At 33.7% G+C, this 15,676-nt stretch overlaps 2 protein-coding genes across 3 annotated transcripts in view; one reads left to right on the forward strand and one right to left on the reverse strand.

Annotated features, from left to right (window-relative positions):
* Positions 1-15,676, reverse strand: part of LOC141394327 (uncharacterized) — a 387,129-nt gene that overhangs the window by 277,513 nt on the left and 93,940 nt on the right. The window lies entirely within an intron of this gene.
* Hasp (Hig-anchoring scaffold protein) overlaps positions 4,448-15,676 on the forward strand; it is a 166,754-nt gene continuing 155,525 nt past the window's right edge. For both annotated transcript variants that reach the window (XM_073968580.1, XM_073968581.1), the window contains exons 1-5: positions 4,448-4,820; positions 5,440-5,709; positions 10,885-11,064; positions 11,148-11,339; positions 11,404-11,580. In XM_073968580.1, coding sequence (XP_073824681.1) covers positions 4,769-4,820; positions 5,440-5,709; positions 10,885-11,064; positions 11,148-11,339; positions 11,404-11,580 — 871 coding nt within the window. In that variant the 5' untranslated portion in view covers positions 4,448-4,768. The remainder of the gene's footprint in view (positions 4,821-5,439; positions 5,710-10,884; positions 11,065-11,147; positions 11,340-11,403; positions 11,581-15,676) is intronic.

Raw genomic sequence — 15,676 nt, forward strand, 5'->3', positions numbered from 1 at the left:
CAAAAATCTGGGAACCCTGCTAGTGCTTAGAAGTGTTTTTGTGCGTTCTCGTAAAAAATTAAAATTAATAAGTAATTTTACTTGTTTTTAAATAGTGAATCGGTGCTTAAAGTGTTATTTAACCATTTTCGACCAATTTAAAATTGGAAAATTGTGAAATTTTGGTAAAAGTAGTGCATTTTTTTGTGGTTTTATCATTTCTTTCTATTTTGGTTTATTTTATTTACATCGATTTTGACGTTCGTTCATGTGATTTTTATTCTGCTTTTGTGTACTAAAATAACCTAATATTTACATATCATAGCATACTTTTAGGCCTTACTAATAAATTTGGTAGTATTATTTTGCACCATTTTTATTATCTGAACCAATAGCATACTTTTAGGCTCTAACAATAATTGTTCTCTTTTACCATGGAATGCTTGTATAAAAATTGTGTAATTAATTGTACAAGTGAGAGGTTATTTGCATGTTGGTTATGCGATAACTTTGCGCATTTTAAGTGTGCTGGCTTCAAGGGTAGGCATTATGATCTGATAACTGATAAATCTAATGGTATTCGCTGGACTTGTCCTGATTGCAGATATACGGAGATTAATTTCCGTCGTTTAGTTAAAGAACTAAAATCGGAGGTATTAAAGGTCAAAAAATCTTTTAATATAATTAATAAAAATTTTTATAAAATTGATAAAATGTTAACCACTTTTGAATTTCCTGATTCTCCAAAGAGAAAAAAGACACTAGGTGGTATTGTAGGCAACTTTGACTTAACTTCTGAGAATTTAATTAGTTTAAATTCTCCGACTTTGTCATTGCCTCCCACTCAGTCTTCCTCCTCGAAAGGTCATCATTCAGTACCTCCTAATCCTACAAGTAACTCCAATGATTAAACAATGTCTACACATATACCTGTTAATTCCCCTAGTACTCCTCATACTGTTCCCCCTGAACCAACACAATCGCCTTCGGTTTCTGTTCAAGAGCCTTCTGCTCCTGAATATGCAGCTCGTTGTCGTTGCACGACGTAAAACAATATTTGTATCTAGGTTACATGCGAACACATCAACTGAAATCATTCGTAATTACATAAAAGGTAAAGTTACAAATTTATCAGATAACGACTTTCATATTTTGAAATTTAATACGGCGAAAACCCGTGACATATCGTCCTTTAAAATTGTTGTCCCTGCCAGAGTTTTTGATACTATAGTCAACGAATCTTTTTGGCCTGAAGAGATTTTAGTAAGAGAATTTATATATAGGGATAGACAAAGACCTGATAATGCTACCGAAAGACCAAAACCTGTCAATCCTACCGTTATTTCGACAGCTTCAAAAAACTAGATATGCTACCCTTACTTTATCAAAATGTTAGAGGGTTGAAAACTAAACTAAATAGTCTGTATCTTAACAGTATTTATTGTGATTTTAAAGTTATTGTTTTCACTGAAACCTGGCTTAAACCAGACATTAAAGATACCCAGATTTTCTGTGATAATTTCCAAGTATATAGGAATGATAGGCTAATAAAAGTGGAGGAGGCGTTTTGATAGCCGTTCATAACTCAGTTTCATCTGAATTGATTGATATATCCGTACATCCTAATGATGAATTTAGTTGCGTGAAATTAAAATTCCTTGGTAATACAATTTTTTTAACTTGTTCCTACATTCCACCTAACTCAAGCATAGATGTATATTTGAGACATGCTAATTTACTAAAAACTGTCTCGTCTTATCTTGCTAGTAATGATGTTTTAATGTGCATGGGCGATTTTAATCTGCCAAATACTTCTTGGTTCCCTGGTGATAATAGATTAGATTATGTACCATCAGTTAACACTGCTGATATGGAACCTTTCTGGGATTTGATTTTCGACCAATGCTTATACCAAATTAATTATATATTGAATGATAAAAATCGTCTTTTAGATTTGATTTTCTGCACGTCACTTAATGTATCACTAAGTAGATGTACTCCTTTTGTACTGCCGGAAGATAAGTTTCATCCTACACTGTCAATTTTTCTTGAATTACAAAGTACCCCTTTTGTAATCAAGGAGACTAAGAACATTACATATAGATACAATTATCGTAAAACTGACTTCTTAAAGTTAAAATCTCTCTTAAGCAATACTAGATGGACTTATGATGATGACTTAGATATTTCTGTTTCACAGTTTTATAACAGAATCAATTATGTGTTCTCCAAATCTATACCAATGTCAAAAGTTGTTGTGGAACAAGGTCCTTCATGGTTTTCTCCAGCACTGCGCCGACTAAGAAATATTAAAAGTAGGCTGTTTAAGAAATACAAATTATGCAATTCCCCTATAAATTATCTCAATTATTCTGTAGCCCGAAATAGATACAATGCTGAAAATTCTAAATGTTACTCAAATTACCTTGCCAAGATGAGGAATGGCTTTAAAAATAACCCTAAATGTTTTTATGAATTCGTTAATTCCAAAAGAAAGGTTCGAAATTTTCCTAGTTTTATGAAATATGGTAGCAGTGAATCGTCTGACGAACTAGAAATTTCCAATATGTTTGCTGACTATTTTCAATCTTCATATACCGATAGAAGCTTAGACGGTCGGTACAAATATATGATTGATAAACTGAACCACCTGCCCCAAATAGTATTATCGGAAGACGAAGTATTAGCTGGTTTAAAATCTATACGAATATCGAACATACCTCGTCGATTATCCAGCGTCATCCAAATTTTCTAATTCTTTTAAGAGATTACAACGAGTTTTTGCTTACGTCTACAGATTCATTAATCTTAAACATTTGAAGAAAATTAAACATTTTAAAGGTCCACCAACCGAGTTGGCAGAACTGCGAAAATTATTCCACTGTAATTAGCTGGCGGCTGTTTATTTATTATTATATCTCTTTTGTATTTTATTATCATCACTTTTGTTTTGATTGTATCTATGTAGCTAGCAAGCACTGATATGTTTACATTAATTTTCTCTTCTTGCTTGTTCTCAAAATCGGTTTATTATCACTCATTGTCGATTATTGCTATTACATTGCATTAAAGTGCATTAAAACATAATTTGTAAATTTTGTGCATAGCAACAGTGATTTCAATTTTATGTAAATCAGTTGCCCAGGTACCTTTGAACAAATAAATCTATCGTTTGAATTAAACATTGTTGTTTAACTTTTTTTTCGCAACTGTCTCCAAATACCCTTGCAGGATCAAACACATATAATCTATTTTTACAACATTTGAGTTGGATTTTATTTTCAATTTCAACACACTTCACATTTTTATTTTATTTCGCTGTCTGCTGGATTTGATCATTCGAACTTCTGATTTGTAGCCGAACACACAATACACTATGCCACACGTTAGAGCTGGCAAAAATCGATGGCACTATCGATTATTTTTAAAAACTCAATATCGATAGATAGTTTTGTCTATCGATATTATCGGATTAAAAATCTCTAACCTAAAATCTATTGGAATGAATAGAAATTACGCGGCTTTTCGGTTTTGAAGATGTGAAAGTAAGTTCGTAGTCACACTTACAAATTTTTCAGAAAGTAAATTGTATTTTTGTTTCGTTTTATTAAATAAAAAGCAATTGTTTTTTCTCCTTCATATTTCCGGGAAGTACCTGTGAAAAATGTCAACCAAAGCATATACATTTCCGCCATTTTTATTTCCCAATTAATGGTGATGACAAATTAACGATAATATCGATAGCTATCGATTTGTTATATGAAATATCGAAAATATCTAATGTTGCGAGGATCGGTAGTTTCCCAGTTCAACCACGCTTACGAATGCTTACATGTGCACAGCAACTTTCTTTGTTTTTTTTTTTAACAAAAAGTACCTGGCCGACGGTGAGCGTTGAACACAAATCCTCGGATTTATTGTGGCGCGATGAAGTTTCTGCTGAAGGCCCTGTAAGGCATCTGAAATTAGCGTTATATCGTTTTTAACTGTTGTTTTAGCTTATTTATGTGATGACATGTCTGCAGCCAAATCGAATGAGGATTATTTTCGTAGAGCATTTCGACCTTCTAACTCGCTTCCTTCAATGCCCCTTATTTTAAGCAGCAGCAATTCCATCACGCCATAACTCGGAAGTTCGACTCACGGCGGATCTGTGGGCTTTCATCCCCAAAAGGAATTATCTATGCCTCAAAATTTCGGTTCACAGTGTTATAAGGGAAATATAACGAAACTTTTCATTATTGTTGGAGCAATTAGTCTTGCAGCAACAACCCAAAATTATAATACATCAATTTTTATTAATTTGTAGTAGAAAAATAAATTAAATATAATTGAATTGTATAACGTGCAATGCCATGTCTGTATTTTTCTTTAAACATGCCAAATTAGAAAATACATACATATACTACATGTACATAAAATACATATACTACTGTATAGTCTCTGACTGAATATCACAATGACAGTTGTATTTTTGACAACTATTTCGTTCTCGAGGGCCTTTTTGCACTTGTCCAAATATTTGCTTTACATCCTGTTTTGTGGGACATTTGACATTTGTATACATACACAACTACACGTACAAATCCATACGAATGTATCCACTGCTCCTGCATTTCTAACAATTCATTCGAAGTGTACGGAAGGAATAGGTCTACATTCGGCCAATTTTAAAATTTTGTTCACATAAATGTAATACAAAACGAATTTTCCAACATCAAAATAAAGCTAAATAGCAATTTCAAGAAAAAAGGAATCAATTGGAATAAATTACTTATAATAAACAGCAATGAATCGCATTTTATTACACATTCTCATTTTTACTTTGCTCGCCTACATCGGTAAGTTTTATTCAGGATTTACATCCTATAATATTGCTATTTATCCTTGGACATACTCGTAACTATTAAAAAGTTATTTTTTTATATTTAAAGATAATCTGGTCATTTTAAATTTTCTAATAAAATTTTAATAAATTTTCATGAGGAATTTTGACTAAATTTGTTAATCTTATATAAGCGTCATCTGCGCAAGTTCCGAAAAAGTTAAACAAAAATATAGGCAAAAGGAAACAACATAACACACACATACACAAATGCATACATATACAGTGTTATGGTGTCGCTAATTTCAAGCATATATGTAAACAAGATATACATATATAAAAACGTTCAATGATTCGATGTACAACACATATTGCATTTGAAATGTGCAATGTTGATATATATAAAATCAAATAACTTCTATTTAACATGTTGGAAATTTTAACGTATAACTTATTCGTGCATATAAGCGAAAATGCTCAAAATGTGTGATTGTATTATCCAAATTATTTTTCTTTCATACAGAGCGCTCATTATGATAAACAAATTTGGGTCAATGTTACAAAGACGAGCACCATATTTTTAGATTTTATTGAAAGCTAAAATAATATACATGTGTATGTGTACATATTTACAGTTATCGCGGTTCCTCTTGCACAAACGGAAGTTCCACAAGATGATGAAGACGATGACTGGGATGAAGACGAATCATCAGAAGCTGACGATGATAGTCGAATATATAAAAATCCTCGAAATTCGCCCTCATCGGAATGTCCGCGGGATGAAGAACAGGCCACCCTACTTGGTCAAAAGTGTTTAAGGAAGTGTTCTTCGGATGAGGATTGTAAGAGCAAGAAGAAAAAATGTTTGTGCGATGGCGTTTGCGGCATGTCCTGCATTAAACCAGGTAAAATGTTTTTTTATTTATTAGAAAATTTATAAATATTTTCAGCATGCATACAAATACATATGTAATAATAATAAAATAATTGTTCCACAAACATCCCAGAAGGGACAAGGGAGACTTTTCTCATATCAGTGAGTGCGCCCCGATTCATTCCGAACGGCGTGTCTAAGACGCCACTTGTAGAGAAGTTTTGCAAGGCTGAAATACTCAGGAAATGTCGCCAACATTACCGAGGGGTATTTTGCCACCGTTGAAAAATGTTTGATGTTGACTGGCCGGGTAATCGAACCCACGACCTTTTGCGTGCAAGGCGGGTGTGCATAACAGCACCACGGTGGCACAAATACATATGTACATACACCTAATGCATACCAATATTGAATACCCCTCTAAAGCTGAGATTAGACTAGTCAGTAGTGCCTTTTCTATGGAAATTTCCATAGTACTTTCACATATTCATTTTTCGTAAGGCATAATATATTATATATTTATATTAATATATATTATCCTATAAATAACACTGTGAACCCAAATTTTGGGTCGTGGATAATTTCTTTGAGGATGAATGACCTTGATGAGTATTTTAAGAACGCAGAAGGACAGATTCGCCGTGAATAATCGCGATTATTTTTCCCGCAGTGAAATTTATTCTCACAAGCGTTAAGAAAGGGTTCAAATTTTTTTTTTTTGTGTTCCAGCACCATAACAGCTGTTTGTGTATAATGCCACTTTACAGGGTTGTTTGAGCAAGTTTCGGATAAAAGTGAAAAAGGACCGCTATGACAAGATCATATTGATTTCATGTCCTTAGTAACCCTTCCTAAAATCTTCCGAGCTTAATTTTGAAAGTACATTTCGAAGTTTAAATATATCATCATATTCTATTTTCGTGCGGTTTTTAAAATAAATGACGAAAAGAAAATTTATTTGTCTGAAGACATGTCACTCAAAAAAAAAAGCTAAAGCAACAGCGAACAATGATAGTGTCTCTAGCAAACAATTCATTACGCCATAACTCAAAAGTTCGACTCACGGCGGATCTGCCTTTCGGAATTCTTAGTAAACTCAGCAACGGCACCAATTTGTAATCCTCAACAGTTAAGTGTATACACATTAACAGCCGATATGAACAACGATTCTGGAGGATTCTTATTTAAACAAAAAATGGTACGCCAACCTAGTTTGCATTTTTGAAAAGGTGAATTCTTCTTCTTCCATTGATAGGGTTTGCTTTTTCTGTTGACAGGCTTTGCTTTTGGAATACGCCTACTAGATGCGGATATTTTTGCATAGAACAATACGTTGAAATAGTGGTGTATTGTATAAAAACTGGAAAAGTGGGATGTACACCAACCTATCTTGCATTATTCCAAAGGTCATATTTTCTTCTTCCATTGACAGGCTTTCCCCTGAATATTATGCAACCATCACCAAACTCAATAGGCTTCTTCCCCTCTAGGACCCCATTAACCACCAAAATTTCGTGACAATCCGATCAAAAATGCGACCTGGAAAAATGGGATGCATTAACGTCTTTTGCGATATCTCCGTTGTTTGACCACCTACTCCAACTTTGCATTGTTGTAAAGGTGAAGATTTCCACTTAATAGAAGCGGAGATATTCGTATTATCAGTGTTCGGATTTACTACTAGTTTTTCACAGCATAGCACAGGGTCTATGCTGGTGCTGTGAAAGTGTCGCAGGATAGCACATAGCCAAAACAAAAACGAATGCTATTGCTAGCTGTGCTATTTTCAAAAACAAAAACGAAAACTGTTGATGTGCTATGCTATACTGTTAACATTTCGACATAGTATAGCATCATTAATATTAACCCAGCAAACCCACTGAGAGTTGTTCAGTGTTTCTGTACACTGAGGAAGTGAGAATGGAATGTATATTGAAAGAGGTACACGTGGCAATCACTCGCATTTGTACTTTTTTGTAATTTTAATATTCAGAAGTTATTCTTATGTTACACGTTGAAACATTCACATGGATTTTTTAGATTTTGGAAGAAATGGGAAGGAAAGGGAGTTCTTTTCTCCCTTCTTACCCATAAAATCAAAAAAGGTCCGAATGAAAGTTTCAACGTGTAACATAAGAGTTAGTAGGGCCTACTAATAAAATTTCGAGATTCGCTTCCATAAATAACATCGTTTCAAGAACCTATTGTTATTACATTTTGACTCAAATCATATAATTTAGCGCACTTTCCCAATGTTTTCATATTTTTTTTCCTAAGAACATTTTTAAAACGATCAAGCCAATTATTCAATATTTTCTTTGGCATTTTGTTATCTATAACAACAATTACTTTGTTCCACAACCTGCAAGTACCTACTATTTTTGGATTTTTGACAAATTTATAAAGGAAAAAGTGTCAACATTTCAAAAATGGTAGACTGTTGCAGGTTCTGGAATAGTTGCGTTCAAAATAATAGTAGTGTAATACAAAATATCGAGATGTGTCATTAATCGTGGTTTTACTGCTCAATAGCAAGTTCTTTTATATTCACTCGAACGTATGATGCAAAAATGTTGTCAAAGATCACTCACTCATGATTCAACTACATTCTTCTTAGCCATCAAACATTTTTCTGGGTTATGTTTGATGCTATGCTGTTGATTTTATTCATAGCACAGTACAGCAATAGTTTTTGTTTTCGTATTCATGATAGCGGCTGTTTACTATGCAGCACAGCACAGCATAGCAATAGCATTCGTTTTTGATTTTGATGAATATACTATGCTATGTGCTGCGCAGTATTCACAAGCGCAGCATAGACCATGTGCTGTGCTGGTAAAATGAATTGAATTGCTATTGAAATAAAAAGCTAGCGTAGCATAGCAACAGCATATATTTGGTGTTTTCAGTGCTGTGCTGGTAGCAAATTAATACACTGCGTATTATAATGAAATCGTGTCTTTTTCTTCACATAAGTTTTTTGCCCGTTCCGATCCCTAAATATGATCCGACCATCGCCAAAATCAGTAGACTTCTTCCCATCCAGGACCCCCATCAACCCTCGTGAGCTGTAGCTTGATTACAAATAGATGGACGGTCACACATAGCCAGATCGACTCAGCGCGTCGTCATAACCAACTTATAATAACTTCCCCGTATAGGTGTAGGGTATAAAAAGTAGCCTTCAGTGGCTACAATTCTCAAAATATGTACAATTATCATCTGGGACGAATTAAGATGACACATACAAGTAAGTATAAGATCGGTCCTTGAAGGATTTAAGAAGTAATTTTAAAATCGCTATATGCAAAACTTATGAACGGATCGGTTTGCAAATTAATTTGAGAGACTCCAATGTCCCCCTTAATTTGACATAACTTGCAAAATTTTTGGGAGCTACGTCTGAAACCACCCAGGGGACATAACTCCCAATCGAATTATTTCAACATTTGCCTTCAAACATATTTTAACCCTGCGTTTACACATGACAGGACAGACGAGTACATATCGTCACCATAAATGCTCGAAGACGTAACCCACAAATCCAAAACTTTACAGGACAAGCAAAAAGCCTTATAAAATGAAAACCTGTTTTATAGGATATCAATCTTATAAGGGCGAATAATTGGAGTATTATCAATCATGTACGAATGGGAATAAGTAGTGAAACCAAAACCACTGAAGCGCTTGATTTTGGGATCCTCCATTACAACAAAATCTGCAATGTTTGGCAGTAGTAACTACTTACAAATTTATCGCAAAACTCATTATTTTTACATGGGGAGGTCATAGAAAGGAAGTACTTCCTTTAAAATGTTTTTAAATATGTACATAGTCGAAAAAAGCTAAAAAAACATACGTTCTATTTTTATTATGTTTTAAATTCGATACTTCACATTTTTGTTGTTTTTTGCTCCCTGCTGGTTTTGAACAGTGTTTGAATTTGCTACTACTTTTACACAGCATAGCACAGGGTCTATGCTGGTGATGTGAAAGTGTCGCAGCATAGCACATAGCCATATCATCTAAAACAAAAACGAATGCTATTGCTATGCTGTGCTGTTTTAAAAAACAACAAGTTACAAAGGGTTAATGCCGGGCCGAATACTAATATGGAATTATTTGTTTTCTTTCTGTTGCGAAAGTACCTATGCCGCAATTTTAGGTGGAGAAAATGTATCGGAAATCGGGCTGTACCCCTTTATGGAGGCTAAACTAATTTCAAAATAAAATAAAACAACAAGTTTTTTATAGAAAAATAAATTTATAAAAAATTTGAACAGAGTTTTGAATATAAATAACTTTTTCTAGCTTTCAAGAAGATTATTTTGCAATGGATCGGTTGGTTCATATTTTGGAAAGAGAATAGACATATATTCCATGTTTATGTTTCATTCAAAAAAGAAACCAGTATTTATTGCCTTATGAATTAGGTTCATACAATGTAAAAATTTGAACATTGGAAACAATATTTGAACACTATTCATAAATTGAATGAATTTGTTTTTCCGTGTAGTTTCAAGAACCTGTTGTTATTACATTATTATTATATTTTGACACAAATCTGTTATATTTTAGCGCACTTTCGAAATGTTTTTAGAACGATCAAGCCTATTATTCAATATTTTCTTTGACATTTTGTTATTTATAACATCAATTATTCCCTTCCAGAATTTGAATTTTTTGACAAATTTATAAAGGAAAAAGTGTCAACATTTCAAAAATAGTAAACTGTTGCAGGTTCTGGAACAGAGCAATAGTTGCGGTGATAATAATAGTAGTGTGATACAAAATATCATGGTTTCACTGCTCAATAGCAAGTTCTTTTATATTCACTCGAAAGTATTATGTAAAAATGTTGTCCAAGATCACTTACTCATGATTCAACTATGTACATTCAAACATTTTTCTTGGTTATGTTTGATGCTATGCTGTTGATTTTGTTCATAGCAAAAGTTTTCGTTTTTGTATTCATGACTGCGGCTGTTTACTTTGCCGTTAAAATGTCTGCAGCACAACATAGCAATGGCATTCGTTTTTGATTTTGGTGACTATGCTATGTGCTGCGCAGAATTCACAAGCACAGCTAAACCAAGTGCCCATTAATCTTTTTGATAATTTTATTGTATATTTTACACAATAACTAATATCGTTATATTTCGTTAATACCATTGCACTAATTCATCTAATCTTTGTATATTTATAGACCGAGAATGCCCCGAACTTGCACAACCTTCGTTAGGCCAAGTTACCTTAACTGGAAGGCATTTTGGACAAAGAGCTTCATATTCATGTCCTCATGGATATCACGTAGTAGGCCTTCAAAGCCGTTTATGTCAAGCGGATGGAAATTGGGCAGGAGCTGAACCCGCTTGCAAGCAAAACAGTAAATTTCTATATACTCATAATTTAATTGAATTAATTAATTTAATTGCATATATTCTAACACTTTGTTAAATTTCAATGCAGTATATTGTCTCAAGCCTCCCAAAATCGAACATGCCCGCAATTCGGCTCTTCCGGATCAAGAAACATTCGATCTAGACTCCACCGTGCAGTATCATTGTCACAATGGATATGTCACTAATGGATTTCCACGTGCCAAGTGCTTGGCTATTGATGGTCAGGCTAGCTGGTATGGGCCCGACATCCAGTGCGAACGTAAAATAATATTAAACTCATATATATTCAATATATTTTAAATAAATATTTTCAAATATTACAGCTCGTTCTTGTGGCCAACCTCCGGACCCAGCAAATGGATGGCATTCAGGAGAATGTTATACCTTTGGTTGTAAAATAACGTACAACTGTGGTGTGGGATACGAACTAGTTGGAAAACATGAGCGCACATGTCAATCGGATGGCTCCTGGACGCCAAAAGAACTACCAACATGTGTCTGTAAGTAATAAAATTCAACCATACAATATTGATATTTGTTTTAAAAACAATGTACAGCATGTCAACTATATGTTTTCAAACGAGGAAAAGTGTATATTTATTAAAGATTTGCAACAACGAATTTTGTAAATAATTTGGATTTTTTACTCAAATCAATTTGTCTTCCTGTTTTCAACAATATAGTGCAAATACTCATGTTTTACAATAATCAAAAGTGATAAATGAAGGTGTGTGCCATGATGCAATTAATAAGATGAACCAGTAACTACAACAACAAGACTATTTTGATTGAACGTACTTCAAGTTGTCATAATTTTCGTTTACGTTTTCATACGATAAATTCACAATAACAATTTCACAGATTGGGTGAAATCAGTTGGTGAAGGTGAAGCGATAATCTTATGAATTGCACCATGGTACAAACAATGGTGCGTGAATTGAGGTAACAACAAATTTGTGGTCAGCTGTTAAAATTGTTGAAATTGTTGGCAAATTACGTCATGCAGGAAGACCAGCTGATAACTCCTTTTTAACTTAGAAATATATTGATTGTTGTAATTTAAAATCGAAGAAGCAACAAGATATCCATTCACAACCATAGCAAAAATTTTTGTGAAAAACATTCAAACGTACAGAAATATAGTACAAAAATATTATTTAATAAAAAATAATTTAAAAAATTCAGTTTCAGTGTTTTATTTAGAAATGCACTTAAAACTAAAAAATAATTTGTCGCTTAGCCTCTATAAATATATTCTTTCTCATGATAGAATCTCTAAAATTAAACGCTTGCATTTAAATTATGAATGGTGGCAAAATTAAACGGCAAGCGTTTTATTTTAGAGATTCTATCATGAGAAAGAATATATTTATTGAGGCTAAGCGACAAATTATTTTTTAGTTTTAAGTGCATTTCTAAATAAAACACTGAAACTTAATTTTTTAAATTATTTTTTATTTTTAACTTTTTATAAATACATTTTTTTTGACCACTGAGACCCCAAATGCCGAATTACAGTCGGCAGAAAATGTAGATTAAAATGCTTGAAATTGGGTGGTACCGTTATATGGAGGCTATGTTAAACCTTGACCTACGTCCACAATTTTTAGTGAAGAAGTTCCTGGAAACCCTGATGGCATCATCTAAAATGCCAAATCCTGAAGACAACTCTCGCAGGGAGTTTCTGATTGGTCCAAACTTTGAACATCGTATTATTTCACCCAGTCCAGTCGGTCCAGTCCTTCGGGTACCTCCCACACAAAGTGGACTTTAAGGACTCGTATCGGATCTATTTGATTTTTTTTGAAAAAGGTTGTTTTCACGATTCCTATTACAACGGTACAATTTTTTCCGGAGTAAGTCCATGACACCCTGCCGGCACATGCCTAAACTGCTACTATGAAGGATAACTCTCAAATTTTTCAACAATTTTTTCCACACTTGGTTTAAACTCGCTGTTTAAACTTGTGTTTGCTTCTGACTGATACTTTCTTACTTGTTTCTTTCCAATTTTGAATATCATACTTTCATTTGCAATTGCGTTCCAGCTCTGCGGGAACTAAACTGATTTTTAGTGGGGATATCATTTGTTAGTAACATGAGAGGAGATCAATATATATCTGGTACTGCTCAAATTTTATACGACATAAATCGGAAGTTGTTCTTTTGAAGATGTTTTTACTTACGGTTTAAAAGTATACATATGTATGGTAACATGGGGCGGCTTTGCCACCGCAGATTTTCTAGAAAACTACAAATGCTACAAAAAAACCGTTAAAAGGAAAATTGTGAGTTTAGCGAAGATCTATCATACCCCAAAAGCTGGCATTTATATCAAATATATGATTGAGGATGCAAGCAGTGTTGTGTTTTTCAGGGTATTGCGAAAAAAGTTCATGGTAGGTATATTTTGTTACATCTGATTTGCCTTTGGTGATATCCACAATACATTTTATACCGTTAAAAGACAACTCCTAAAGAATAGAAATCCAAATAATTTGTATTAAAAAATAATTATAAATGCCAAGATCATTCATATTATGAAACAAGTTGGGGCGGGCGCCTATGCCAGGTGTAAAAAAATATTTTTGCAATATTTTCGCAGATTTTCGCGATTTTTTCAGGTTTTATCCTTTTCTGCCATGATACCATTCCGAATTGGTGCGAATTGTCAAAATCAGTTCAGCGGTTCTTCAGTTATAAGCGTATTAACTAAAACTATTTCCTTTTTTATATATATCTATATCTATATCTATATATCGTCACCATAAATGCCGGAAGACGTAACCGACATGGAAATCGAAATTCGTTTTTTGATGGAATCTGATATATTAAACTAAAATACATGCTCTGGCAAAATTTCAAGCTTCTACGTTTAAAAATAACGACTATTCAAGACTATTCAAGAAATGCCAATAGACGTAACAGCATACTGTAATTTTCATAGAACACAAAAGGCGTAACCCACATTATTTCAAAACTAAACAGCAGTACAAACAATGTATTCTTTGATATTTGCAGCAATTATAATGCCAGAGGGAGGGCTTATTGAGTTAATGTATAATTTCCACGGGGGCGGATTCGGTTAACCGGTTATTTGACCCGAAGTCAAAACCGGTCTAGACCCAGTTCTACTGAACCGATTACTACAAAATGGGTAAGGTATGAAAGATTATGGAAATACCTATCACATGGTGTAGTTACTTTAACAGTTTTGTGTAATTTGACTCTTAGGTTACCATATCTCAAGAATGGTAGCTTTTTTCAAAAATCACAACTCTTTTAGTTAATTTTTAAAGCAATAACTTTGACTTTAGACGGTTTTTACTGGTCTTACAGAAAAAATCCATAATTGAAATAATTGAAGATGATGACAGAAGACCTATGCCCTGATTTAAATAAACATCTAAAACGCACATATGGAAAACAATATGTTAACCGGACAAAAGGAAGTGGTTATTCCGAAGGCAATGCTCGTCTCGATATTGTTCATTTTTCCAAGAGAAAAAACGAACTGAAATATTCAAAATTTGAGACGTTGACGATTAGGCTGTAAGTTTGCAAAAGATGGTCTAGTCAACCAACCCATGGTTAAATAGAGATAAACTGATTGTAATAATCGAATAGGTCCAGACAAAAACGCAAAATTTCTGTATTGGTTTGGATTATACAAAAATACAGGAGATCCTACAGTCACTGCAAGCATTGGCTTTTGATCCAGCAGTATAATCTTTTTTAAAACTGATATCAAAGACGACTACCAGATTCTACCATAGAGAAGTTCCAGAAATTTTGAGGCAGTGGATCCTCCTCAAATGTACACACAAAGGCTAAAAGTTTCAAAAAAGAAATTTCAACACCTGCAAGACTTAAAACGCTTAATTCCAAGTGATTGTCATTACTTTTATGACAACATTCCTTATGACAATTAAAAGTTACATTTAAACTGTTACAGATCACTTAATTTATATAAATTATATTTTGTCCATAAATTGAATTAAATACAACAATTAGTATAATATTCCAGGTTTAATATCGTCTAATACAATTGAAATTATAAGTAATTATACTGATGGTTGGTGTTTAGTTGGGCAACAACAAATTCTCCAGTTCGATAGGATAAAAGGTTGAGGTGAGGAAGGGGTGATCCATAGGTATGTTTCTCAGTTACCGTATATGATGAGCGGTAGAGGGAGAAAAGAACAAGTGAAATAAAACAACCAGTATTAATTCTTTATATAAATATGATTGCTGTTTATTGTGTTTCTTTTCTTACTACAACAAAGATTACCTTTTGTAATCTGGGGTTGGCGCAGAGGCCTTGGTGCTTTCGCTTCTAGAGATAAAACAAAAGTGAACGCAGAGGTTCACGTGGATCGCAGAGGATCTTAGTGATCGCAGAGGATCGTGTTGATCGCAGAGGATCTTCGTTTAATACTAATACAACTACAATTATTCCGGTGAGAGAACAGTCTCTCCTATGTATCAAAATGAGCAAACCAACAACAACCGTCGCCCGTTGGTATCTACACTCTCCGGTCTCCGCAGAGGGAACTTGTAGAGGTGATACCCGAGCTGTCAATCAGCATCCGTGAT

The sequence above is a fragment of the Musca autumnalis genome, unplaced genomic scaffold, assembly GCF_047663935.1.
Source record: "Musca autumnalis isolate F117 unplaced genomic scaffold, ASM4766393v1 scaffold_2, whole genome shotgun sequence".
NCBI lineage: Eukaryota > Metazoa > Arthropoda > Insecta > Diptera > Muscidae > Musca > Musca autumnalis.